This window comes from Lactuca virosa, chromosome 7 (assembly GCF_052849685.1).
Source record: "Lactuca virosa cultivar CGN04683 chromosome 7, Lactuca_virosa_CGN04683_v6, whole genome shotgun sequence".
NCBI classification, from domain to species: Eukaryota; Viridiplantae; Streptophyta; class Magnoliopsida; order Asterales; family Asteraceae; genus Lactuca; species Lactuca virosa.
The window spans coordinates 188,427,410-188,453,523 of NC_136432.1; the positions used below are offsets into that span (position 1 = coordinate 188,427,410).

The following is a 26,114-nucleotide window of genomic DNA, read 5'->3' on the forward strand; positions in this document are numbered from 1 at the left end:
AATCCTCAACAATAGCTCATGGATATGTAATAGAACTATCCGCCATGTGAGTAGCCATTCTAGTAGGCTTCAATTCTGGTGATTCAAGTTTCTTGTAGAACGAATAAGGCACAAGGTTTATACTTGCTCCTAAATCGTCTAATGCATTTTTTTTTATAGAATTTCCGTTATCACAAGGAAAAGTTAGCCGTCCCGAATCTTGCATATTTTTTGGGATACATTCGTTAACAGCATATGAACATTGTTCATTGAGTATCACATTAGAGATTTTATCAAGCTCGTTTCAATTGCTTATTTTATTCTTGAGAAAAACTTCGTATTCGGGAATTTTTGCAATCATATCCACAAATGGCATATTAATCGAGATGGATTTAACTTGCTCCATGAAATTCTTGTGCTCTTACTATAGTATATTGTGCTTTGTTACTAATGGGTATTCGAGTGCTGGAGGATATGATTTAATTTGTGAACATTTAGGAATTGTTTCTAGTGGCCACACTGTGGCAATAGACTTATCACGATGTGGGAACTGAATAGAAGTTGGATTCTTGATTGGTTTGCTTCCCTCGGGTTGCTGATCATAATGTTTTTTTGGTGGTTTCAAGGAATGTTAGAGGCTTTGAATTTTCTTTATCTTTAGTTTTGACTACCAACACTTGAGCTTTCGGGATTTGCCAAACACCATTCAAACTATTACCCGACAAACATTCTTGCATGAGTTTGGTTAGTTGTCCAATTTGTGTCTCAATATTCACAATAGACTATTTTTGATTTCTTATAGTAGCATCTTTATTAACATGCCTCTTTTCACTTTGCTCCATGAATCTATTCAATACCGACTCGAGGCCGGGCTTCCTTTTGGCTTGAACATGTTCTTTTCTAAAATACCTATGATCTTGTTGTCGATATTTTTCTTCTTTTTCTTTCATGTACTCTTTGTAAGGCTTCCATTCCTTCTTTGGCTTCCTCTGATCTTCATCAAACCTATCCTCGCTTGAATAACACACTTTCACTTTCTTGTTTCCATTCTCGTCCAAATCATAATCTTTTGTAAGATGTGGTCTGCTATAATTGTCGCATTCAACTTTAATTGCATGGAGCAATTGCCACGTCTTCGTGATTATGCTACCCATAGTATCAAGCTTTGCAAGAACTGAACCTAAAGTATCATTTCCTCCCTCTAAAATCACCTTGCTTCTTGTGACATTTTCTCTTGGATTGTGTTATTCTCTCAAATGTTTGGCAGATTCTTCGATAAGAGCTTTGTTAGTTTTCAGATCCTTCATTATCATGGGTCCTTGGGAGTCTAAGAGTTGTCTTATACTCAAGTTTATTCCATCGTAAAAGATTGATATCTCTTGTTGCACATTAAGGTCATGTTGAGGGTAATTTTGTATCATTCCCTTGTATTTATGCCATGCTTCGTATAATGATTCCCCTGCATTTTGTTGCAAGTTTGTGATGGTCTTCTTCAACTTAGATACTTTTGAAGGTATACTAGATTGTTGAATAAATTCTTACATCATCTTATCCCATGTCGTGATGGATCCTGGTGATAGTGATTTTAGCCAGTCCTTTGTTGCGTCTTTTAGTGTGACTAGAAGCATTCGTAACATAACTGTATCTTTTGGAACATTAGGCACATTGAAATAGTTCGGTGTATCCAATACCTCATCGATGAGTTTGTATGCATCTTCATAATTCTTCCGAAAGAATGGAATATCCTATAACATGTTAAGGATATGTCCCTTGATTTCAAAGTTCAACTCAGCTGGGATTTTGTGTATCATGAGACCAAGACCATTATCGTCTCGCATTCGTCGATTATATTCTTCCATTGTCATGGTTGTTATGTCCGCCATCTTGTTGTCGGGTTCGCATTGTTTGCTTAGATCGTCTTCAGAGTCGCTCTCGGTTTATGGATCGTATCCTTGTCCCTTCTGGTCCGGAGTTTTCACGAAGGTTGCTACTTCCTTGGTTTTTAGACCGCTAGTTGATTCGTCTTTTTTTTTTCTTCTTTTTTAGGAATTCGGATTCCAAATCGTCGAACGAGGACACAATTTTGAAGTTTGATCAGCGAGTCATATGCTATTGGAATTTAACACGAAAACACGCATAAAACGAAATAAATCAAAAACTAAACTGTCAGTTTTCATGCCGTGACAATAGATTTTCCACGTCGTGGGAACTGGATTCACAAAAATCGAAAGCTAAACAGGAAAAATAACTTCTTGTGGATTTAATAACATAAAAGGATCGATTAATTAATAGAAAACTAAAACTCAACAAAATCACCGTTCCCCAACAACGGCACCAAAAACTTGATGTGTTTTATGTATATATAATAAATTCAAAAGCTTGAAAATTTATAACCCTTATCTATTCAAATTAGCTAAAACAAAAAATAGGCAGTGTACCTAGTCGCATAGTAGTAAAGTAGAGTAAGTATGTGATCGATCACAGGGAATGGAGTTTAGTTTATAAGTAATAATGCTAAAACTTAATCGAAATAACAAACTTAAAATGCAGGTTTTCTTTGATTTTGGAAGTTCAGCAAAACTTAATCTACCACAATTCACTAATCAACTAGAAAACAACTAAAATCGACTTTCAACCAAGATATAAAAGATACTTCTATATAGTTTCGAATACCCCATTTTCTTTTGATTAACTTTAACTATGGATTACTTATGTTGGTTACCAAATTAATAGTTACTAATTATCATGGTCATATTAACTAGTATAATTCAATTCATGACACTTAATTACAATGGTCATGTAGACTAAGGATACCTAGTTGAGTTTAAAATATGTTTGGACTACGAATGAATAGATGTAGAATTTTCTTCCTATGGTCAAGTTGGACAATTAAGCAAATATTATGGTCAAATAGTACTCTCTAACACAGTTAAGTAACTAAATTTACCACCTATACTAGGATATGGTCAATCTGTAGCTTTAGTAATTTAATGGTCATAAACAACTAGGATTAGAAATTCATGCAATCAATGGCCAGTTAACTACACATAACTTAAGGACAAAGCAATAAAGATAGAAAAATTAAAATCCTAGGGTTAATCTATCAAACACAAGTAAAAACCAACTTTAATAATCCATAAAGCTAAAATTAATTCATAATCAAATAGGGTTCATTTACTCTAAATGAAAGTTAAAGGGTTTTAGCCCATAATTTCATAAAAACCGACTAAGCAACTAATAAAATAGACTAATAATCATGCAAACCGAATGATTTAGTGGAATTCTTGCTCGTTACTCTTCTTCTCTCTTCCATTTGGTCGAAATCAACTATTTTAGGGTTTCTTTATAAGTATTCTCTCTCAAAAATCTTCTTCTATTCCTTTATACAGGAATGAAACTTGCCACTAACTAATCACCACGCCGTGGGCAAATACGTGCCACGTCGTGAGAAATATTTTCAACCAGTAACCAGCAAGGTATCATCCTTCATTCAAGAATCTTCAAAGTGTCATGGCGTGGACCAAAGTTTACCACGCCGTGGATTTGTTCTGAATGCACGTCTTTTTCCAGATTCTACAAGCTTTGTCCCCCATCTTCCCATCATTGTCATTTTGGCCCTTTCTTTCAAGAATGTCTCTAATGGGCTGCAATGTATAGTTTATATAATTACCTAATATCTTTGTTTATATACCAAAATGTAACTAAAATATATTGAAATAATGCATATATATATATATATATATATATATATATATATATATATATATATATATATATATATATATATATATATATATATATATATATATATATATATATGGCATATCAGTGTAGAACATGATAACACGTATTACCATAGTAAAATAGTAGTGCATATACAAATAAGAAACTACGTCTAATGTCTTCAAAAGTTTGCTGCTACTCTCCATCTACATTCTTTCTTCACAATTGATCCTAAAATACATGACATTAAATAAAACATGGGTAAAAATATAATATCTCATGAGTTACATGGGTTTAGACATAAAACCATTATCAATCATTTGATAAAACTTTTTATTTTTCACTTGTTTTCTACAATATAACATATATTCACAAAGTGCATATTTATAAAAACGATCAAAACCGTACAGGTCCTGTATCATATATTTAGTTTACATAAAGTCTTTCGGTTATAAGCCGATCAAATCGTTATTAAAAATTTAATAAAACTCTTTAATTTCAAACATCCTTCATGCAATGTATCTTATATATGCAATGCATGAACACAATCGGAAAAAACCTTACGGGCCTTCCGGTATCATGCGTTTGTATTGACATACAGTCCTTCAGTTATACTGATGTAAATATTAGGGTAGAATTCTTGAAATAACACCCTATCAACCCTTATCAAAATAGGAAGAACAAATCACCGCATTATGGTGTCCCTCGACATCTACCTTGTGAAGGGATGTAGAGTCCGGGTAAAGTCATTCCTTATCTAGTTTTTGGGATATCATAATCTCCAAACACTACTTTACATTATGCAATCACTACATTTTTTTTGTGAATCAGTCACATAGAATTATCATGCTCTATTAGGCAATCAATGCAACTTATATAGTATAATCGATTTATCATTACAAGTATTTACAATTGAAAACCTTTAGCATAATTAAGCTCATATCATACTTTTTTCTTTCATAAGCATATAGAACTAATGCATACTCTTGTAAAAAGTTTATTTATTCCAGTCATACAAATTTTCAACTCTTAATATTGCAAATTCACATGTATTTAATACCGAATGTTCTAGAAAATTCGCTTATTGAAATCGTTTTCTTTTCAAAATTTAAGCTTACTTCTTTGAAAAGGTTTCACATGATCGTCAGTCAAAACTTTTTTACCGTCAAAACTATTTCAGATACTTTCTTACCCCTTCGAAGAGTTCATTTAATCATAATTATTTTGCCCAACATCAAAAGCATCAAGTAATTAATTACTCAAATCATGGTTTTATCTTTTCTAAATATTCAATAATATCAACATATTCTTTCGAAATAATTCATAGAATAAAACTCATAATTAAGCCTTATCCCATTGGGAAAAATATACTCACCTTTTTAGATAGTGAAAACTAACTACCACTTTGACTTATATTCTTCACTTGGTGCGCTTGATCAATTGTCTTTGCCAAAAACTATTCAATAGCACGTTAAGCTCTTAAACACTTATCTCATTTATAAGGAGGTTAAGCCAAGTCCATGTTCCAAAATGATCATTCCTTTGATCACATAAATTTCTCATTTCAATTTTTCTGTTCAAAATCATTTAAGCACCACCAATAACTCATATATATGTCTTAATTCGTTAAGACATTAATATAATAATCGCAACATTCATAAAAACATCATATTAGAAACTTAAAGCATTTTGATCAATATTCAAACATTTCTTTCAAATTCCACCATTAAACTTATTCATGCTTAGAAGAAGAGGAGATTCTACCTTTAATCAAAGTAGTAGAAGCCTGATTCTTGATTCTCCTTATTTTCCTTGGGCTAGTTTTGATTTTTGGAGGGGAAGCCCTAAAAATCATCCCTTTTTCTCTGTCTCTTAAATGGAGAGAAGAAAAAAGACCGATTAAGATCCAGATAAGGTTCTTGTATGATGACACGGTACACTTCGCATAACCTCTATGTATACATAACGTACATGCTTAAGATATGACATGTCGGCTATAGTGTACGTGTCGTGTACACGCTTCATTCCGTTCAACGCCGTACATTTAAACACGCCACATGATAGTATACCACCCTTTCCTGTTATAGTAATATACAACACCATTTTACGTCAAATAAGAATCTGCGGGTTCTGTAACCCATGATTACACATCGCATAATCTACACTACAACTTGGTACATAGCCAAACTTCCATTTTTACCCTTGTAATTGACATTATTCAATCAAAACACTAAAACCCAATATTAATAATCAAATGTCAACTTCTAAGTGTCATTCTAAGAGGTAACAATGTATTGACCAACTTGATACTTAGAATTTCATGACTTTTAAATTTACCTTTTAAATCATAATTCGACGTACAACACTTATCATTCAAAATTTGGGGATGTTATATTTTATTCCCAGAAAAACCTTGTAGATCAAGTACATTTAGATTTCTTCCCAGTTTACTTCCTTCCCCTGTTTTTGTTTTGTTCATGTTTTTTGTTTGTTCTTCTGATGCACACTTGTACAATATGTACCAAGTTAGTATTCTTAAAGAATCGAGTTAGTTGATTGTTTCATACTTGAGCTGTGATGATTAAAATATTACTCGATGTTCATTAACCAATGGAAATATAATTGTTAGCGTACATCAAGTGAGAAAAATGTTGGGTGTGGCCACTAGCAGAGCTACATGGTAGCCAGGGGTAGAGGTAGCATAGAGCTACATGGTAGTCAGGGGTAACACATGCTACCCCTAAAAAAACCGTCATCCGTTATACCCATCACTAACCACTATAGTGGTTGGTGTCACATTATCACCACACTCCCTACCACTAACAATGAGATACGTACCTACCACTAAACACCACTCCGCCTTCCTTTTTAATTAAATTTAATTCAAAAATATATTAAAAAACATATAATTTTTTTTAAATACTAATTATACAAATAAGTAATTTAAGAATAATAATTTAAATAAATCAAATTATTTAATTAATTAGAAATATAAATCCACGGTTTAATTTGTCATTTTAGAAACTATATATATTAAAAGATTTCTAGTCAGGGGTGCTTTTTGTCAATGAACTGCATCCCAGTAATCAAAGTTGTCAAGACTTGGAAACTGTTTTCTTCCCCAGCAAAAAAAACCCAACTCGCATGAGCTCTTTTACTTAGTTTCCGTCCTTCAAGCGAGCAATCCAACTCCATTGGTCGTTTTGATTCGTGATGCCCACCACTGAAGACCACGAGCACGGAGGACCATGATGGTTCGGGCTAATGTGCACGGACCATGGTCGTGGCCAGCTAGACTACGGGACCTACCGTGGTCCCGGTTGGTCTAATATCAATATCTTGAAAGCAAATAATTTTTAATTTATGTGCTAACGTTATTGTGCTGATGTGCTATCCTACGTAGCTATGCTTAAGAAACAAATAATGGTTTATTATTTTGCAATGATGATGGCCAACTTTACCTTATGCATATGTGCTCCTTTTTTTTTGTTGTGAATTAGTGATTATTAGTGAATTTGTGCTTTCACTTTGTTTATTTTTTTTGTTTTTTGTTTTTTTTTTGTTTTTTTGTTTTTTTTTGTTAACCTACTAATTGGTATGAGTTGTATACTTTCTGGGCTCCTTTACTTTATCAACATAATGTATTTTACATGGCATAGGTCACCCAAGTACCATATACAAGATTAACACACAATATATCACACATTAATTAGATAAATACCATAAAATTCAAAGGCTACTTATGAATTTATAATTGACAACATAACTGACAACATCCAAAACCAGAGTTTTTCCGATTTTATTGAGCTTAAGAAGTTCATCTTTGGGTATTAGGTGGAAAAAAAATTATGCTACCCAAAAAAAATTTTCTAGGTGCGCCAGTGCGGCTTAATTGGCGAGGTACCATGATGTCGTGAAAAATGTTTGATTTCTGGATTCCATCGTCCCCACATGTAAGCTTCCATTAAAATGTAAAAAAAAGAGATAACAACTTATCAAATTGGTTAACTCTTTCCTTAAAGGAAATTCAAAAAATGGTAGAGCCATTCACTATAAATGAAGAACGACCCGAAAGAAAGAAAGCCATTTATCCGTGCCCCTCCGTTTGATTTCAAAGCCCCTATATATGTTCCATATATAATCGAGGCAATAAAATCCTAACAGACGAATTAAAAGTTTTCTCAATATCCACTTTAAAAAAATGAGTGTGTTTTGTGTATTTAGTGTAGATAAAAACCGTTAACAATAGGAACAATACAACTTCCACTAATATTTCTGCTATGAATGTTTTTAAACTCATATTTCCCTAATCACGTTGTGTGTTATTTTATGTTGTTACCATTTCAAGAGTCACGTGAGAGATCAAGGCTACAATCAAAAAAGTTTTCCTACTAATTTAATGTCTGGTAAATAATGATCAGAGAATAGTTCCGTAAAGAAACTTGTTAACTTTACTTAGGTATTTCATATCCGGAAAAAAGCCTACATTACCATCTCCTACTTTGTAATTAAAAACACAAGACTAAATTTTAAAAACAAGTATTAAAAGAATTTCAACTGAAATGGGCAAGGATATCTGGACTAGAAGAGCAGTATGTTTCTTGTTTATTATGCCTTTGATTGCTGGGATTAATGCTGCTGTTGTCAATGTAAAAACCAAAGGTGCCAAGGCCGATGGCAAAACCGATGATGGACCGGTAATATGATGCGTTTTTTTATATTTGTATGTGTTTCTTATTATTGTTTTTCATGTTTTCTGCTACATGTATATGGGTTTATAAGCATATGGATTGGATGTTGATGTTATATTATTGGTGTATATTTGTTTGTGAGTTGAAATTAGGTGATATTGAATGCTTGGAAAGAAGCATGTGGAGGAACACCACCAAGCTCGGTGTTGATTCCACCAGGGACTTATTTGGCATTTCCGTTTCTGATGGGTGGTCCATGCAAGGGCCCGATCGAGATCAAGGCAACTGGAGCCTCCCTAAAGGCCCCACCTGAGCTAAAAATATTTAAAACTGTTAATACTTGGATCACTTTCCTGAATATTGATAGGTTGACCATAAATGGTGGAACTTTTGATGGCCAAGGCCACGACTCATGGAGGAATAAAGAATGTCCCCGTTGCCAAAGACCAGTGGTAAGTGTTTTATTTAACCTTCAAGATTCCGGTGTTATTTAATTAGCATGCGAACCTTTCATCTTTCCTTTCGCAGAATATCGGATTCTCTAGTGTCAGGAACTCATTGATAAAAAACATAACATCTGTCAGTAGCAAATACTTCCACCTTGCGATAGGGGATTCGCGTAACATCAGAATAGAAAACATAACCATTGATGCACCTGAAAACAGTAGGAACACAGATGGAATTCACATTGGAAGGATAAATGACGTCAATATCACGAATGTAATTATAAAGACTGGTGATGATTGCATATCTTTTGGAGACGGAAGCAAGAACATCCATGTGGAGAACGTGACATGCGGACCAGGACATGGCATCAGTGTAGGAAGCCTAGGCAAATACCCAAATGAAGCACCTGTACAAGGAATCTGGATCAAAAACTGCACCCTCACTGGCACACAGAATGGAGTGAGGATCAAGAGTTGGCCTGATTCTACCTCAACAACTGTTAGTGACATTTATTTCGAAGATATTATCATGAACAGAGTGGGAAATCCCATAATAATCGATCAAGAATATTGCCCTGGTCATACTTGCAAGGTGTCAAACATATATTAACACAATGCACATTAGTATTATTCTTCTAAACATTTGAATTTAATATTCTTTAAACAACTACTAGAAAGGAGGTCCATCGTCAAGAGTGAAGATATCGAATGTGAGCTTTAGGAAGATCAGGGGGACATCAACAACGAAGGTGGCATTGAAGCTTGCTTGTAGCGCAGGGTTACCATGCGAAAAGATCGAGCTGGCTGATATCAACTTGACATACCAAGGACCAGGAGGAGGACCTGCCACCTCTAAGTGTGATAATGTCAAGCCCAACGTCGTTGGCCAGGTCGTCCCTGCGGCGTGTTCAGGTGGATCAGTTCATCCACGAATATGATCTCGAACATCAATTAGTCATGGATATAATATTTTTTAAGTGGTGAACGAATTCTCCATCATAGAAACAAATTCCACCATGCCATGTAATAGTCAACTCATCAACACTTATTGACATGTACTTTTAAATTTCTGTAATATACTAACTTCCTTATAAATAGACATCTTTTCAGATCTAAACAAATATTTTGACTGAATGCGTTGAAAAAACGATTTCATTTGCACAAAAAAAATAAGTCTTTCTTAGTAACATATATATGTGTTTCCAACAAGCTTTTCATTTTTTTTTGCTTTCTACTTCATCGATAATCGTTGGCTTCTTTTTTTCTTTTTTGAAATGATATGTGCTGAAAAATACTCTCAAATTATGTTGATTTCTTGCTTGAAAAGAAAAGGAGGACTCATTTGTGAAATATATAGTATGATTTTTATGATGAAGTTGGACGAAACACTAGTTGGGTTGTATATCATATATAGATGAATGATGATAAGTTCTCTTTGTAAACTTTTAACAAAAAAAATCGACATATTTATGTTTTATTTTAGCTGTAGAACTTTTTTTTATCAGTAATCTTGATTTGCATAAAATAGAAGATATACGTTGAAATTTTTTATTGTTTTGTAATTTGATTTTATATGAGAATTTGTATACTTTTATAATTATTCAACAACTTCATTAATCACAGTATAGAACAATAGAATAATATGGTTATTTTTTTTATCATTCACAGTCAGCCAGATGTACAATCAAACAACATGGTTTGTTTCTTAGTCAGAAAACTTTCTCAGACAACAACTATCAAACGAGACCTAATTACCAATGGACTATATCAATTTTAATGTAAACATTGATCAAGATCTTTAATCATCTAAAATATATGTAATAATAAGCATTGAAATATATCAAAATTTTCAAATATAATAAGAATTCAAAACTAAATTTTAAAATTACTTAATTATAATAGACAATAAGTTAGAGACACAAGACCTAAAATGCAATAGTTTATAAAAAATGATACATAAATTTAAAAATATAAAAATAGCATGTAAGATAAGACAAATTATTATTTTCTTGACTTTAAATATGATTAATCTTGTTTTTATTGATTTAAGTGTTATATTTAAATTTTCTATTTACACTACAAGAATTTTAACATTTGCGACGATACCTTTAGTGACAACAATACCATTAGTGGTGACATGTAACTCCGCCTCTACATGTTGCCGCTAATGGTGGTTTCATGTGGCAATCCTTGTCAACATTCAGCTGAAGACCCTAGCTGTTGATTAGATCCATCAATCCAACGACTGGTATCATGTCTCGTATGTTGATATTTTGTTAAATAGTTAAGGGCTTATAAACATATTTGTTATGAATTTGATACTTTGATAGTTTGTTAAATTGATTGACTTAATTGTAAGTACTAATTTTGTTTCTTAGTTTTTATTTTAACTTATATACGTACTATGTAGGCGGATGCTAATGCTTATCTCACAACATGAATATAGGTCTTCAACGATACGTGAAATATGACGTGCATTGGCTTTATGATAAGCAAAAGTGTGTGTCGTTAAAATAAAGACATCGCTACTAAAATTTAAAGTCTTTAAGACATGCATTTTTGTGCGTCCTAAAATTAGTGTCACAACAAAAATAATACTAATACTAATAATAATAATAATAATAATAATAATAAATAAATAAATAAATAAATAAATAAATAAATAAATAAATAAATAAATAAAACGTGGAGGAAGCCCATCATAAACGCATAACGTGTATACCATGTCGCTTTATAATTCTTCAAACACGCATCCTATAATAAAATTTCGACCAAACTAGGGTTTTTTTTCTGATGAGTTTTATAGGTTATAAATTATGCATGATGCGAAAAATTACTTAACTCTTAAGTTCACATTCAACCTATTTGGATATATGTTTTCTCTATTGATAACAACAAACTATGAACATCAAGAACCATAATGATAACCTATTTTAATCAAAATATACATAGGACTAGGGTTTCATACCTTTTGCTTATTATAGAAAATAATCACACCAATCTCCTTCCTGAAAACCTTGGAAAACAAGCACTAAAAGTTTAGTGTCTCTAATGGTTTGTACCTAAAACCCATAGAATGGAAAGGAGAGAGAGGAGACAGATAGAAAATTTGTTCCTAAACTTGTAGGTAAAGATATGAACGAAAATAATGAGCCAATGTGTCTTATTTATAGTTTAGGTAACTTGCAGGTAAAACAATATTTGAATTGACTAAATAATAGATTTAATCCTAATTCAATTTTTTTTCTTTTATGCAACCAGAAGGCTTCCAAAAACCCTAAGAACCCCTCTAAAACCGTACATTTGCCGTGGAGGGTTCTAGAGTTCCTTCTTTTGATCAACTATTGAATAATTACAATTCACCCCTTGCATCATTAACTATATCTAATTAATCCCGAATTAATTTCAGATTAATTCTAATTAATAATTAATTAAATCTAATTGATTTGTTATTAATGTATTAACAATATGAATTAATAAATCAATTATTTAACCATTGATCTCATGTTAATTTATGAATCACATAAAAAATTAATATTTCAAGTATTTATTCTCAATTAATATATTAATCACATAATATATATATATATATATATATATATATATATATATATATATATATATATATATATATATATATATATATATATATATGTCTCTCTCTCTCTCTCTCTCTCTCTCTCTGTCTCTCTCCTAATAACATTCCTAGTTATTTTTTGTTATGAGGGCAACATATAAAGGACTTTGCTTATATTTGCGAGTTTATAACAATTTAGTTATGAGCTTATAAACCTTAATTCAACAGTATTCTACTTGGATATGTCTATAACTACAATTACAAGTATAATGAAACAACAAAAAGTGCTTTCCAAAGCAACTCCCGAACTTTGATCCAATCAGACCTTGGACCTAAGATAAGTGATCAACTATTCCTTCGTTCTACAAGATATCATATGAACATGAGACATAGATTAGAATCAATCCCATAGTCAAAGATTCTATTTCCCGAGTTCCTATTTTATGATGACAAAATTCAAACTACTAATTGTACACATCTATTTAGTCTGGGCTTGGTGTAACGTCCCAAAATTCAGACCAAAATTCTGAATTAAAATTTTACTTATTTTATTCAATGACACATACAGCTATCATAGATAAATCCATTTAACTCAAAACCATTATCATAGTATCGTCAAAGGTTATCATATGCATAATTCTCCCATGGATGCGATGCAATCGAGCCATGCCCCTTGTTTAATATAAGAAAACCTGAAAAAATGTAAACCACAAATCGTAAGCACAAAGCTTAGTGAGTTCCCCTAAAATACCACATTGAGTACGCTGCTTGTACTCGTGTGGAGTCTTGTTTTTGGATGGTGAGTACGTCATGCCTACGTGCTAAGTATGTTGGGTGTACTCAGCCTGAAGTTTGACTTCTTGACTTCTTGACTTTGACTTCCGTTGAATTTTGACCAAGTTTGACCTTGGGTCAATCTTGAGGATTTTGGGCTATTAATTAAGATTTTATCTGCTTTTGGTGTTAGTGGATTCGCGGGTGCAAGTAGTGTATAAAAGGGATCGTATCATGGTGTTTTAGAGTTCTTCGATTCGGGTGAGTTTTCTCACTGTGCTTATAGGTCGAAGGTACCAATGTCGGCCCACTAAGTTGTGTATGTATGATGCTTGTTGTCTTTTTGACTCTTGCATACTTGTTTGTGTATATATGTGTTATCTGCAACCCTAGAGACTACCTGAAGTCTCAGTGAGCAAACACCACGCCCTGTGGGTTATCAGCAACCCTGGAGACTACTCGAAGTCTCAGTGGGCAAACAGAATGCCCTGTGGGTTATCGGAAACCCTGGAGACTACTCAAGTCTTAACATACATAGTATCACATATAATAGTTACAACCAATAAGACCTAGTTGGTCAGCACATATATACACAAACAAGTATGCAAGAGTCACAAAGACAACAAGCATCATACATACACAACTTAGTGGGCCGACATTGGTACCTTGGACCTATAAGCACAATGAGAAAACTCACCCGAATCGAAGAACTCTAAAACACCATGATACGATCCCTTTTATGCACTACTTGCACCCGCGAATCCACTAACACCAAAAGCAGATAAAATCTTAATTAATAGCCCAAAATCCTCAAGATTGACCCAAGGTCAAACTTGGTCAAAATTCAACAGAAGTCAAAGTCAACAAGTCAAGAAGTTAAACTTCAGGCTGAGTACACCAACATACTCAGCACGTAGGCATGGCGTACTCACCATCTAAAAACAAGACTCCACACGAGTACAAGCAGCGTACTCAAAGGTACGCCGAACGTACTCGGTCAGATGACACTTTTCCGTGAATTCCTTATTCTATTAAGTCCTTTCATCCAACCCTCAGATCTAGACCCATAATATCATTCTAAGTCATAAAGTTCCCACCTTTATGACTTTCCATGCCTAGAAAAGGTCCAAAAGCCAAAACCCTAACCTATGAATCCATTAAGACATTATAAATATTGCATGGAAGGGAGAAAAGGAACAAGATCACATTTTTATGGTTCCTTATAGGTCCATAATGGATAAAGTTTCCATCTTTATCCATTAGAATGGTCTAAACCACCAAGTCAGCTGGATCTTCTGCTCCAGCTGCATGTATGAGGATATCTTTGGATTCTCCACTCGTGAGCTTGATTAGGAAAGCTCAGGTTGAGGGTATGCGACAAGAGAACTGGAAGCTTCAAAGGATCAGGGGCGAGAACACCCGATTTGTGCATGATAGTTGGGGATTATTGACCTGTTGCGGTCGGGTTTCGGTTCCAATGTCTGGTGGGGCCAGACAGATTTTTCTAGAGGAGGCTCATAAGTCTCGCTTCCCTATTCACCCGGGGACCACCAAGATGTACCTGGATTTGCTATTGAGTTACTGGTGGCCATGCATGAAAAGGGAGATCATATGGTACGTTGAGAGGTGCTTGACCTGCCAGATGGTCAAGGCCGAGCATTAGAGGCCGCATGGCTAGCTGCAGCCTCTACAGATTCCCATTTGGATGTGGGAGCAAATCAAGATGGATTTTATCACCAAGCTACCGAGGACGGCTAGGGGCTTCGACGCTATTTGGGTCATCGTGGATCGATTGACCAAGAGCGCCCACTTTCTAGCGATACGGGAGAGTTCGTCGGCCGAAAAGTTGGCCGACATATATATCCGCGAGGTTGTTGCTCGCCACAGGGTACCGGTCTCTATCGTCTCATATCGTGATGTTCGATTCACCTCCCGTTTCTGCCAGAAGTTCCACGAGGAACTGGGCACGCGACTGCATTTCAGTGCAACCTATCATCCACAGACAAATGGCCAGAGTGATCAGACCATACAGACTCTCGAGGATATGCGGAGAGCCTGCGTCATTGACTTCGGTGGGAGTTGGGACTCTTACCTACCCCTTGCAGACTTCTCCTACAACAACGACTTTCATTCCAATAATGGTGCTCCACCATATGAGATGTTGTATGGACGAAGATGTCACATCCCAGTATGTTGGGGTGAGATCGGTCACATGGTGCTGGGATGGACAGTGGTAGTTCTGCAGACTACCGAGAGGATTCAGCAGATTAGACAGAAGTTGCAGACTGCTCAACATCGGTAGAAGAGTTATGCCGACAGGCATCGATCTGAGTTGGAGTTCCAGGTCGGTGACATGGTATTACTGAGGGTCTCACCCTGGAAGGGTGTGATTCGCTTCAGAAAGAAGGGGAAATTGGGTCCCAGATATATTGAACCTTTTAGGGTTATCGCCAGGGTTGGCAAAGTGGCATTTAGACTAGACCTCCCGTAGGAGCTCAGTCAGATTCATAACACTTTTCACGTCTCGCAATTGCGAAAGTGCATACTAGATGAGGAGTCAGTGATGTCATTAGATGACATTCAGGTCGACGAGCACCTGAATTACGTAAAGAGGCTAGTGGCCATTCTGGAGAGGAAAGTGAAAGTTCTACGAAAAAAGGAGGTACCTTTGGTAAAGGTATAATGGGAGCACCGGAGAGGATCTGAGTGGACTAGGGAGCCGGAGGCTGAGATGCGGGAGCATTACTCGGACCTATTTGCTACAGCAGACTTCTAGTCCAAGTGGGGGAGAATTGTAATACCTCGACTTCCAGGTATAAATTTTAAAGTTTTATATTCATTATTAGAGACCTATTTGACGAGTTGGCTGCCCTAACTCGTCCTGTAGAGACGGATATGGCCGCGTGGTTTATAGAACCTACTCGACGAGTTGGAGGACCCCAACTCGACGAGTAGAGATTGTGCATGAAAATCCTTATTTTTAGGGTTTGCACCCTATTTAAAGGACCTTAAGTCCTTCCTTCCAGCCTCCCTACCACCTTTCCGCGTCTAGAATCAAACCCTAATCGATCTAACCCTATTTTGAGTGTGTGTGAGGCTAAAAGTGTGTATTTGGTGCATTTCTTGAAGAGGTTTGAAGAGCTAGGAGCTTGGAACGAGAACGGGCTTGTAGATCCATCATCTACATCATTTTGACATCCATTTGAAGGTAAAAAGTCATTACCTTGATCATTCTCTCACTAGATGTATTCATCCAAGAGTTTAGGGCCATTTCTAGCTTATCTTTGAAGAATTTCTGATTTTGAGCATGATTTGAAGTTGTAACTTCAGATCTGGACTCCTCTATGACCTCTTTGACATAAAGCCTAAAGCTTTATGAAGCTTTGGCCCTTCTCGTTACCCTAAACCTCTTCCTAAGGCTAGTTTTGAGTGTTTTAGCTTCTTGAAGCCTTGCATGCACGTAAAGTTAGCAACTTTACGTGATAACTACACCTTAGGAGTTTAGATCTACAGTTTGGAGCCTTGGGTTCACTTAGAAATGTCTGAATGAGAAAAGGATTGAAGGAACTCGACGAGTTGCATAGTCAACTCGACGATTTGGATGAGGGTTTCCCGCTTTCTGGATTCTGCTTGAACTCGGCAAGTTAGCGAGATGACTCGATAAGTCGGTTAGGGTTTTCCCGATATTCTGGATGACGAATAGACTCGACGAGTTACTTGGTAACTCGGCGAGTTGACTGGGGTTTCACGACTTTTTGAGTTTTGAAGGAACTCGACGAGTCTGTAAGCTGCACTCGACGAGTTGGGTCAACATGGACTGTTGACCTTGATCGTTGACTTTGACTTTGACCAAGGGTTGACCAGTTTGACTTCTGAGGGTATTTTGGTAATTTGGGTATTTATGGAAGTGGGTCATGTTGGATTAGGTGTCTAAGCCCATAATTATAATTGGTATGTACTTGACCCGAGAGTAGCATGGTCCATTTTGGGTTGCATTCACCAGAACAATCTGATAGGATGGATAATTAAGAAAGAGGTTTATTATTTAATTAGTATTGATCAAGTATTAATTTGGAATTAATTTGGTGATAAAAAGAGACTAATTAAATTTGTAGGGGCTGATTGTGTAAATCAATGATACATATAGGTTGGGCTAATAATCCATGATTGATTAGTGATGGGCTAAGCTATGTAAGTATCCATATAAAGTTAGTTCATTACAAGCCCAAGTGTAAGAATTAGGGGTTACACATAACCTTGGAATTCTACACTATATATATGTAACCCCTTGGCCTAAAATCGGGGACATTAGTAACCTTGGAGATACTATAGCCGATTTTGAGTGCCTCGTATCCTCTCTCTCAAGCTCTCCAATTGTTGGTTGTGTTTTTTGTAAACCATTTGAGGCATCACACTTGAGGTGCTAAGTTTTTAAAGGCCAACTAATTCAAGCTACTACAAAAGGTAACCTTCTAACTAGTTGTTATGATTCATATGTCAAATTGCATGCTAGTTAGGATTCATGCTTTGGAAAATTGTTTATTGCATGTATAACTAGAGAAAACTTAGATCCAAAGCATTAGGGTTGTATGTGCACCATAAGAGTGTTATAGTGCTCAAAACCCATCAGTGGTATCAGAGCCTATGATTGTTTTCTATTATATTGATGCTTGGTTATTTTTCAAAGTTGAAAAAATCGAATTTCTGGCCTCTGACTGATGAACTCGCCGAGTCCAATGAGCTGACTCGACAAGTTCACTCATAAACTGGCAACTTGACGAGTCCAGTTGATGCACTCATCGAGTGAATATTCTGTTTACAGATTTTTGAGCCTTTTAGCCAGAATTGGATTAGGATGAATACCACAAACTGTTTTGTATCATAAAATTCTTTTCTTGATATGGTAATGATTATCCTCATCCATTTAAAGGATAATTGTCAAATTTTAAGATAATAAGATGAGTTAGATTAGATCAATGGTAAATTATAGGATAATGTTATTAATTAAAATTGATCTAAAATGTTTTTAATGAACTCGATAACTCGTCCTCAAGTTATGGAGCATCAAGAGTCTCATTCATTAAAATACATTAACTCATAAGTTATGGAAACCACAAGTTTTGAAGAGTTTCAAAACTTGCCCTCAAGTTTTGGAATTTGTAAAGTTTAATTTAAGAAACATCTAATTCCAAACCTTTGAATTTTAAAAGTTTAAAATTCAACCCTTATACTATTATAATATTATAAGTTTAATAATTATATATTTGTATAAGACAATTCAATCTTACCGTTAGTAGGCCTCATTCATGAAGCCGGTCTATAAGGGGGTATAAGGTTACTGCCTATAAAATGGTGGTTTAATGGGTGTCCACTCTCACCCACCGCTTCCTTGACTGATGGACAGTCGTTAGCCGAACAGGTAGGATAGGACATTAATTCTCGTTAAAAGTATAATGGTAATTATAAAGTAAATAAATGTTCTATTAAATTCCCAATCTTAGTTACTTTATGAAAATGTGAAAATGATGCTATTCCATGAAATTGCACTTTGCACCTTGCCAAGTCGTTAGTGGAGCGTGTGTGGTTATGGCACAATAACTTAAACTAACAAGGGTGACAAAGGGTAGCTTGATGTTTGTCATAGATCAATGGAGCGTGTGTGGTTAACCGACACATTGATTAGGTGATAAATGGCATCAAGTGTACCAAACATATTTGCATGGTTATTCACACCTTGTTTGTGATCCTCGGTATCCCAGTCACAAACTTGAAGGGCATAATCAAGATTTAAACATGCCATTGAAAAGTTCAATGAATCTCAAAAGAATCTAGGAATTTCAATCCAATTAAAACTTAATATTCAATTTCGTTTTTCATGGTGGAAATTGGTAAATCGTCATTTACCTACCTTAAAATATTTTGCAATTGGATTACGACATCCCTCTTCTGAATTATAAAATATTGTGTTGGGTCCTAACCTTAATATTTCATTTGGGTGTTATATTAATGATTCTTATCTAATCTAAACTTTGTCTTTCTTTTTCAGATGTGTTCCAACACCTCTTCTGGCTCAAACCCTTCGGGCTCTTACTCTCTCATGAACTTGTTTGGGAGGGTCATCTTTGATGGTTCGAACTTCAATGACTGGATTCAGAACATTAGGATGGTCACTCGCTACGAGGACAAGGAATATGTCCTCGACAAAGAGCTCAAGGAGATTGATAAAACCACTGCTACTCCTGAAGAGGTTGCTGAGTATAGGGCACATGACAAGGATGCCACAAAGGTGTCTTGTATCATGCTTGCCACTATGCCAGTTGAAATTTAAAAGTCCTATGAGGACTACTACCCTTTCGAGATGCACCTAGACTTGATGGAAATATACTATTAAAGTGCTCGTCAGGAAAGGTATGAAATCATAGCCTCCATGATTACAACAAAGATGAAGGATGGAGAGTCCATCACGGCCCATTTGCAGAAAATGCAAAGGTTTGTGGACCACTTGCTGAAGTTGAAGGTGAACTTCGATGAACAGTTGGCCATTGATAGTATCCTAAATTATTTGCCACCTTGTTATGATCAGTTCCGTATGACTTATCATATGAACAAGGAGGAGGTCACTCTTAGCAAGCTTCAAGGCCTTTTGAGAACTGCTGAAAGTAGTCTAAAAGGAAAATCTGTTGTATCTACTCCTACTCCTACTCCTGCTACCCCAGTCCTGATAATTGGACGTGGGAAAGGGAAGAAGAGCAAGGCTCCTTCTAAGAGCCGCAAGGGAAAGTATCATGGTGGATCCTATTCTAGTTGGACCAAAGTTGGTTCTGCTAATCCCTCTACCAATCCAAAAGAAGCAGAGTGCTTTTATTATCATGATAAAGGGCACTGGAAGCAAAGTTGCCCAGATACTTGCAGGATGTTAAAGATGGGAAGATAAAGCCCACCCATGCAGGTATTTACACTATTCTATGTAATAACTCCTCACATTCCAGTTCTTGGGTACTTGATACAGGTTGTGGTTTCCACATTTGTTCTGATTTGTAGGATCTAAGAAGAAGTAAGGATATGGAGCACGAGAAGATGAACTTGGTCATGGGGAATAGGAAAATGTCGCTTGTCACCAAGATTGGAGTTTATTCTTTATTGCTTAGTAGTTGGTTAGAATTAGATTTGAATAATTGTTGCTGCTCGTCTGACATGGCGAGAAACATTATTTCCTTTTATGGTTTGTACAAACAAGGTTATAGATTTTCATTTGATAATGAAATTGGTTCTATTAATGCTTTTTATAATGGTGTATTTTATTTTAAAGCATTGCCTTGTAATGGTGTATATGAAACTGTGATGGTTGTAGACAACTTAGGAAATAATGTGTTGCACATTGATTCTTCCAATAGTTTGGATAAGGCATCCTTGTGGAATTGTCATCTTGGACATGTCAACAAGAAGCGCATAGCCCAACTCCAAAAGGCTGGTGTGTTGGAGTCATTCGACTTAAAGTCGGATGACACTTGCGAATCTTGTTTGCTTGGAAAGATGAACAAGTCACCCTTCACTGGAACTTGTGAAAGGGGTGAGGGTTTGTTGGATCTCATACACACCGACGTGTGTGGACCCTTCAGAACCGCCACAAGGGACGCTAACCGCTTCTATGTGACTTTTACTGATGATTACAACATATATGGCTATATCTACTTAATCAAGCATAAGTCGGAAACTTTAGAAAAGTTCAAAGAGTTTAAACAAGAAGTGGAGAAATAGCTGGGCAGAAGATAAAGATGCTCCAATCCGATCGAGGTGGTGAGTATCTTAGTATCAAGTTCCTAGACTATCTTAAGGAATGTGGAATTATTTCACAATTGATGCCACCCAGGACACCACAACTTAATGGTGTGGCTGAGAGGCGCAATCGAACCTTGTTGGACATGGTTCGTTCCATGATAAGTCGAGCTTCGTTATCTATCTCATTCTGGGGGTATGGCTTAGAGATTGCCGCCCATATCCTTAATCTAGTCCCTACTAAGAAGGTTGCCAAAACACCTCACGAGATGTGGATAGGGAAGTTTCCGTCGTTAGCACACATCAAGGTTTGGGGTTGCGAGGCTTTCGTGAGGTGTGAGACTCACGACAAGCTCGAACCTCGTAGTGAGCGTTGCATTTTCATCGGCTACCCACATAAGTCTTTTGGATATCTCTTCTATAGACCGAGTGACAATGTTGTCTTCGTTGCGAGGGTAGGGGTTTTCCGAGAGAGAGAGAGAGAGAGAGAGAGAGAGAGAGAGAGAGAGAGAGAGAGAGAGAGAGAGAGAGAGAGAGAGAGAGAGAGAGAGAACTCATATGCCAAAAGGACAGTGGAAGGAAAATTGACCTTGAAGAGCTTCACGAGTTAAGTGATGAAGGAACCTCAAACACTAGCACTCAACGTGAGGAGGAAACTCCTGTTGAACCAGTTTACGAGTTCGTACCTCTGAGGCGTTCCAATAGAGTTAGTGCTCCACCTGTGTTATATGGTTTCCATATTACTACAGAAGGTGATACATTTATCAGTGAAAGCACACTGGTAAATTTGGATGAACCTAACAACTACAAAGAAGCCATGGCAAGCCCCGAGTCTGCTAAATGGAAAGAGGAGATGGACAGCGAGATTCAGTCCATGTATGCCAATCAAGTTTGGAACTTGGTTGACAATGTACCAGGTCGTAAGCCAGTTGGGTGCAAATGGATCTTCAAGAAGAAGACCGACATGGATGGGAAAGTACACACATATAAGGCACGATTAGTTGCGAAGGGCTTTACTCAAACTCCTGGAGTTGACTATGATGAGACCTTCTCACCAGTAGCAAAGATTAAATCTATAAGGGTTATGCTAGCCATAGCTGCATTTCATGATTATGAAATATGGAAAATGGAAGTCAAAACCGCTTCCTTAATGGGAAACTGGATGAAGATGTTTCCATGAGTTAGCCAGAGGGTTTTGTTAGAGCAGAGTACCCTAATAGAGTGTGAAAGCATGAGAAATCCATTTATGGGTTGAAACAAACATCTCGCAGATGGAATCTTTGTTTCGATGAAAAAGTTAAAGAGTTTGGATTTTCAAGAAGCGAGGACGAGTCCTGTGTATATGTCAAAGCTAGTGGGAGTATAGTTAGCTTTCTGGTGTTGTATGTGGATGACATACTTCTCATAGGAAACGACATCCAAACCTTGCAGGAGGTTAAGTCCTGGCTTGGGAAGTGTTTCGCTATGAAGAACCTTGGAGAAGCTGCTCACATTCTTGGGATAAGGATATTGAGAAACAGGAGTAAAAGACTAATAGGACTTAGTCAAAGTACCTACTTGGATATGGTGTTGAAACGATTCAACATGGAGAATTCCAAGAAAGGTAACTTACCTATATAAAGCAATACCAAGCTGAGTAAGACTCAGAGTCCGAGTACATAGGCCGATATAGCTGAGATGAGTCGAGTACCATATGCTTCCGCAGTTGGCTCGATCATGTATGCTATGACTTGTACTCGCCTTGATGTGGCCTTTGCTTTGAGCATGGTCAGTAGATATCAAGGGAATCTTGGTAAAGCTCACTGGACTGCGGTAAAGAACATTCTTAAGTACCTGCAGAGGACTAAGGACTGGGTCCTTACCCTCGGTGGGAGTGATGACTTGAGAGTGACAGGTATAGTGACGCCAACTTTCAGACTGGCAGAGATAATTTCCGCTCTCAGTCGTGCTGGGTATTTACCCTCGATGGAGGAGCAATAACTTGGAAAATTTCCAAACAGGAGACTATAGTTGATTCAACGTGCGAATCAGAGTACATAGCAGCAAGTGAAGCGTCGAAGGAGGCGATATAGCTGAAGAACTTCATCGAAGACCTTGGAGTTGTACCAGCTATAAAGGAGCCTATGGAGATTTTCTGTGACAGCGAGAGTGCGGTCGCCTTAGCCAAGGAACCTAGCGATCATGGAAGATCCAAACACATCGACATAAAATATCACTTCATAATACAACAGATAGAAGAAGGACTCCTCGTAGCAAATAGGGTATCGTCAGAGGAGAACCGAGTAGATCCCCTTACAAAGGGGCTGGGTAGGGTTAAGCACTTGCAGCATGTGAGGAGCATTGGGCTTAAGGACGATATTAGTTTCAATGATTAGATAGCTATTTCGAACCTTGTAATAGATAAAATGTAATTGACAGTTGATGATTAAATAAAAGGAGTTATATTTATGAGTAAAGTTACTATCTTGTGTCAATTGCTTACTATTGTTTCCGTTTGCATGTTTTGACTTCCAGAATAATAATATTATTCAAACTATCCACAATCGATCATACTTTGGAAGTAGGTATTGAGGCAAGACTGTCATGAATTTGGCTTGTAGATTGTCTAAAGTGTTTAGACATAGCAGTAGTTTGCTGCAACATTCATGAGTGCTCGTAAGGTCTGAGTATTGGATTAAACCCACCCTCACATGAATCACTTCATGGAATTTATCACGAGTAATTGTGAGACGATAATATCATGTAGTCTTCAAACCGAGCTGAGTTGTTGACTATGAGTTAGTTATACATTGATAGTGCGAAACCGCATCAGTAACTTGATGTTATAAAACGAGCTATTGTGTATGATTTGACGAGTAGTTAGTACACGCATATAAGTCAAAGTTTATCTGTTCCTTTTAATCCTTGGAGGATTGAAAGCGATATCTTGGGCCCCTCGATGATTTTATTTTGGCTTATGTGTTGGGCGCAGTCAGAACTAAATTGATGTGTTCAATTAAGTTCTATGTCAAACAAATCAGAATTCGAGAAACAAACTGATGGACAATAAGTATGTGTGACAACCCAAAATTTTCTATCCTGTATACTTGTTCAAATCTATCAAAGATAACCTCGTTTTGCTAGCTTTTAGCACTATATGGGGTCTATTTGAGCGTTCTAAACCGAATACACTTAAGGTAGGAGCCTAGAAATGGGATAACACGATGCATATCAAGCGAAATCGGGTCAAACACTCCAACACATGGAGTGTGCGGCCGCACACTTGAGTGTACGGCCACACACAGGTGTGTGCGGCCGCACACCCACTCCAGCCACACACTCCCACCTATAAATGTAACCCTTAGTCATTTTGAACACTTTTTGGCCACTCCTTCAAAGATAGAACTCAAAATCCTCTCAAGTATCATCCAACTTTTCACTCCAATCTTCAAGTGGTAAGTGTTTCTAGCCTTTGATTTATACATTCCTTACTCCACCTAGTGTAAATCACTGAATTCCTCCATGAAATCAGCTCATTCTAGTGAATCTTCAAGTGTTCTTCAAGAACACCAAGAACACCAAGAACATCTACTAAGTTCTTGGACTCCAAACACCCCCATACGCTTCTACATTGTAAGTACCCTACTCCCACATGTGTTTAGATATATTAGAGCCTTGTTAAAAGCCCCAAAACTCGATCTGAAAGGAGTGTGCGGCCGCACACCTTCATGTGGCCGTACACCCCTTATTTTGGTGCTTTAAAGCCTCAAAGTCAAGTAGAATTCGAGCACATGATCAAGGACACTTAGGGGAACAAGATACGAACTTAGGAACACGTTTTGACCATTTTTGCTCTTAGTGTGCGACCGCACACACCATGGCCGCACACACTTGGCCGCACACACCAAGTGTGACCGCACACACCCTTTTAAGGGTCCAAAATAGCAACAAACTCTCAATCCGACTAAGAAATGGTCAAAACACCTTCCCTAGAACATTCCTAAGGCTTGGAAATACGTTTTGGCACACTTCATAGGGAGTGTGCGGCCGCACACACACCCTGGCCGTACACTCTGGCCGCACACACACCCTGGCCGCACACACACTAAACCTTTGGTTTTGTGGCTTTACACTTCAATATAGGACTATACACCCCTTATGTGCAACCATGTGTGTTGGCAACACTTAGTTCTAAGTGTTTTTATGTCCCTAAGGCATGTCCCTATCACCATTAGTTGTTATATACAATAAAATATATTCATATATGTGTAATTATATGTTATTAGGTTCATTGTGTTTGTTCAAGTCTCCACTTGACTCCTAACACTTGTCCGACACTTCCATCCGATCCACTCGCTACAGGTGAGTTCATACCCCTTAATCAATATTTTAAATGTTTTTAAATGCTTTTATGGGGAGGGGGAAATACAAGTTGAATCATGCTAGTTATCATATCAATCATATGTGATTAATAACCAGCATACAAATGGATTTACTACACTTTTAGCTGTTTTACCAAAGATATTACTTCAAATGACTTTCCAAAAACGTTTTTACTTGTTTAAATCTCTTTATCAACCGGTCTTACATACTGTGTGTTTTCTTTCAAAATTTCTTACAGTTGTGTTTCCAACAAAGGTTTTCTTACACTTAAACTGTCTTATCAAACTGTTTTCAAATCGTTTTATAAACTGACATCAAGGCATCTTTCCTTAGTTATTAAACTTTTCAAAGGTTTTACAAAACTTCTTTTACACTTTTATATTGTCAAATGCATGCCTATATATGTATAGTTATATAAGTAATGTTTAAAGGACTTAGGAAGGCTAGCTCGTTCTAACTTCTTTTCCTTGTTTGGATGTGGCTTTAGGGTATCGGTTATCCGTCCGAAGGTCGTTTAAATATTAGTTATATATCATGTGTACAAATATAGTCATAAAAGTTCCATCAGTCAATTCAGTACCTTTGGGTAGCAAAGGTATACTTCCGATTATACTAGTACATTACTAGTAACTATAATAGGTATAGTTAGGAGATACTACTTGCGATTCCTAGTACAAGGAATCACACAAGAGTCAGTTCATTCATGAGTCTATACGAATACATGCTGTTTGTAGAGATACTATTACATGGATACTTTTACATAGATACGATTACATATATGCTGTA

At 36.5% G+C, this 26,114-nt stretch overlaps 1 protein-coding gene and 1 non-coding gene across 2 annotated transcripts; both read left to right on the forward strand.

Annotated features, from left to right (window-relative positions):
- Positions 1-1,371: 1,371 nt before the first annotated feature.
- Positions 1,372-1,478, forward strand: LOC145128127 (small nucleolar RNA R71). Its single transcript, XR_013716728.1, has one exon. It is a non-coding gene; the product is annotated as a small nucleolar RNA R71 (small nucleolar RNA).
- Positions 1,479-8,138: 6,660 nt separating this feature from the next.
- LOC145125774 (exopolygalacturonase-like) lies at positions 8,139-9,931 on the forward strand. The gene is made up of 4 exons (XM_079061190.1): positions 8,139-8,399; positions 8,546-8,845; positions 8,922-9,431; positions 9,514-9,931. Exons 1-4 carry the CDS (start codon positions 8,265-8,267, stop codon positions 9,775-9,777), a joined length of 1,209 nt encoding a protein of 402 aa, XP_078917316.1. The 5' UTR covers positions 8,139-8,264; the 3' UTR covers positions 9,778-9,931.
- Positions 9,932-26,114: the final 16,183 nt, after the last annotated feature.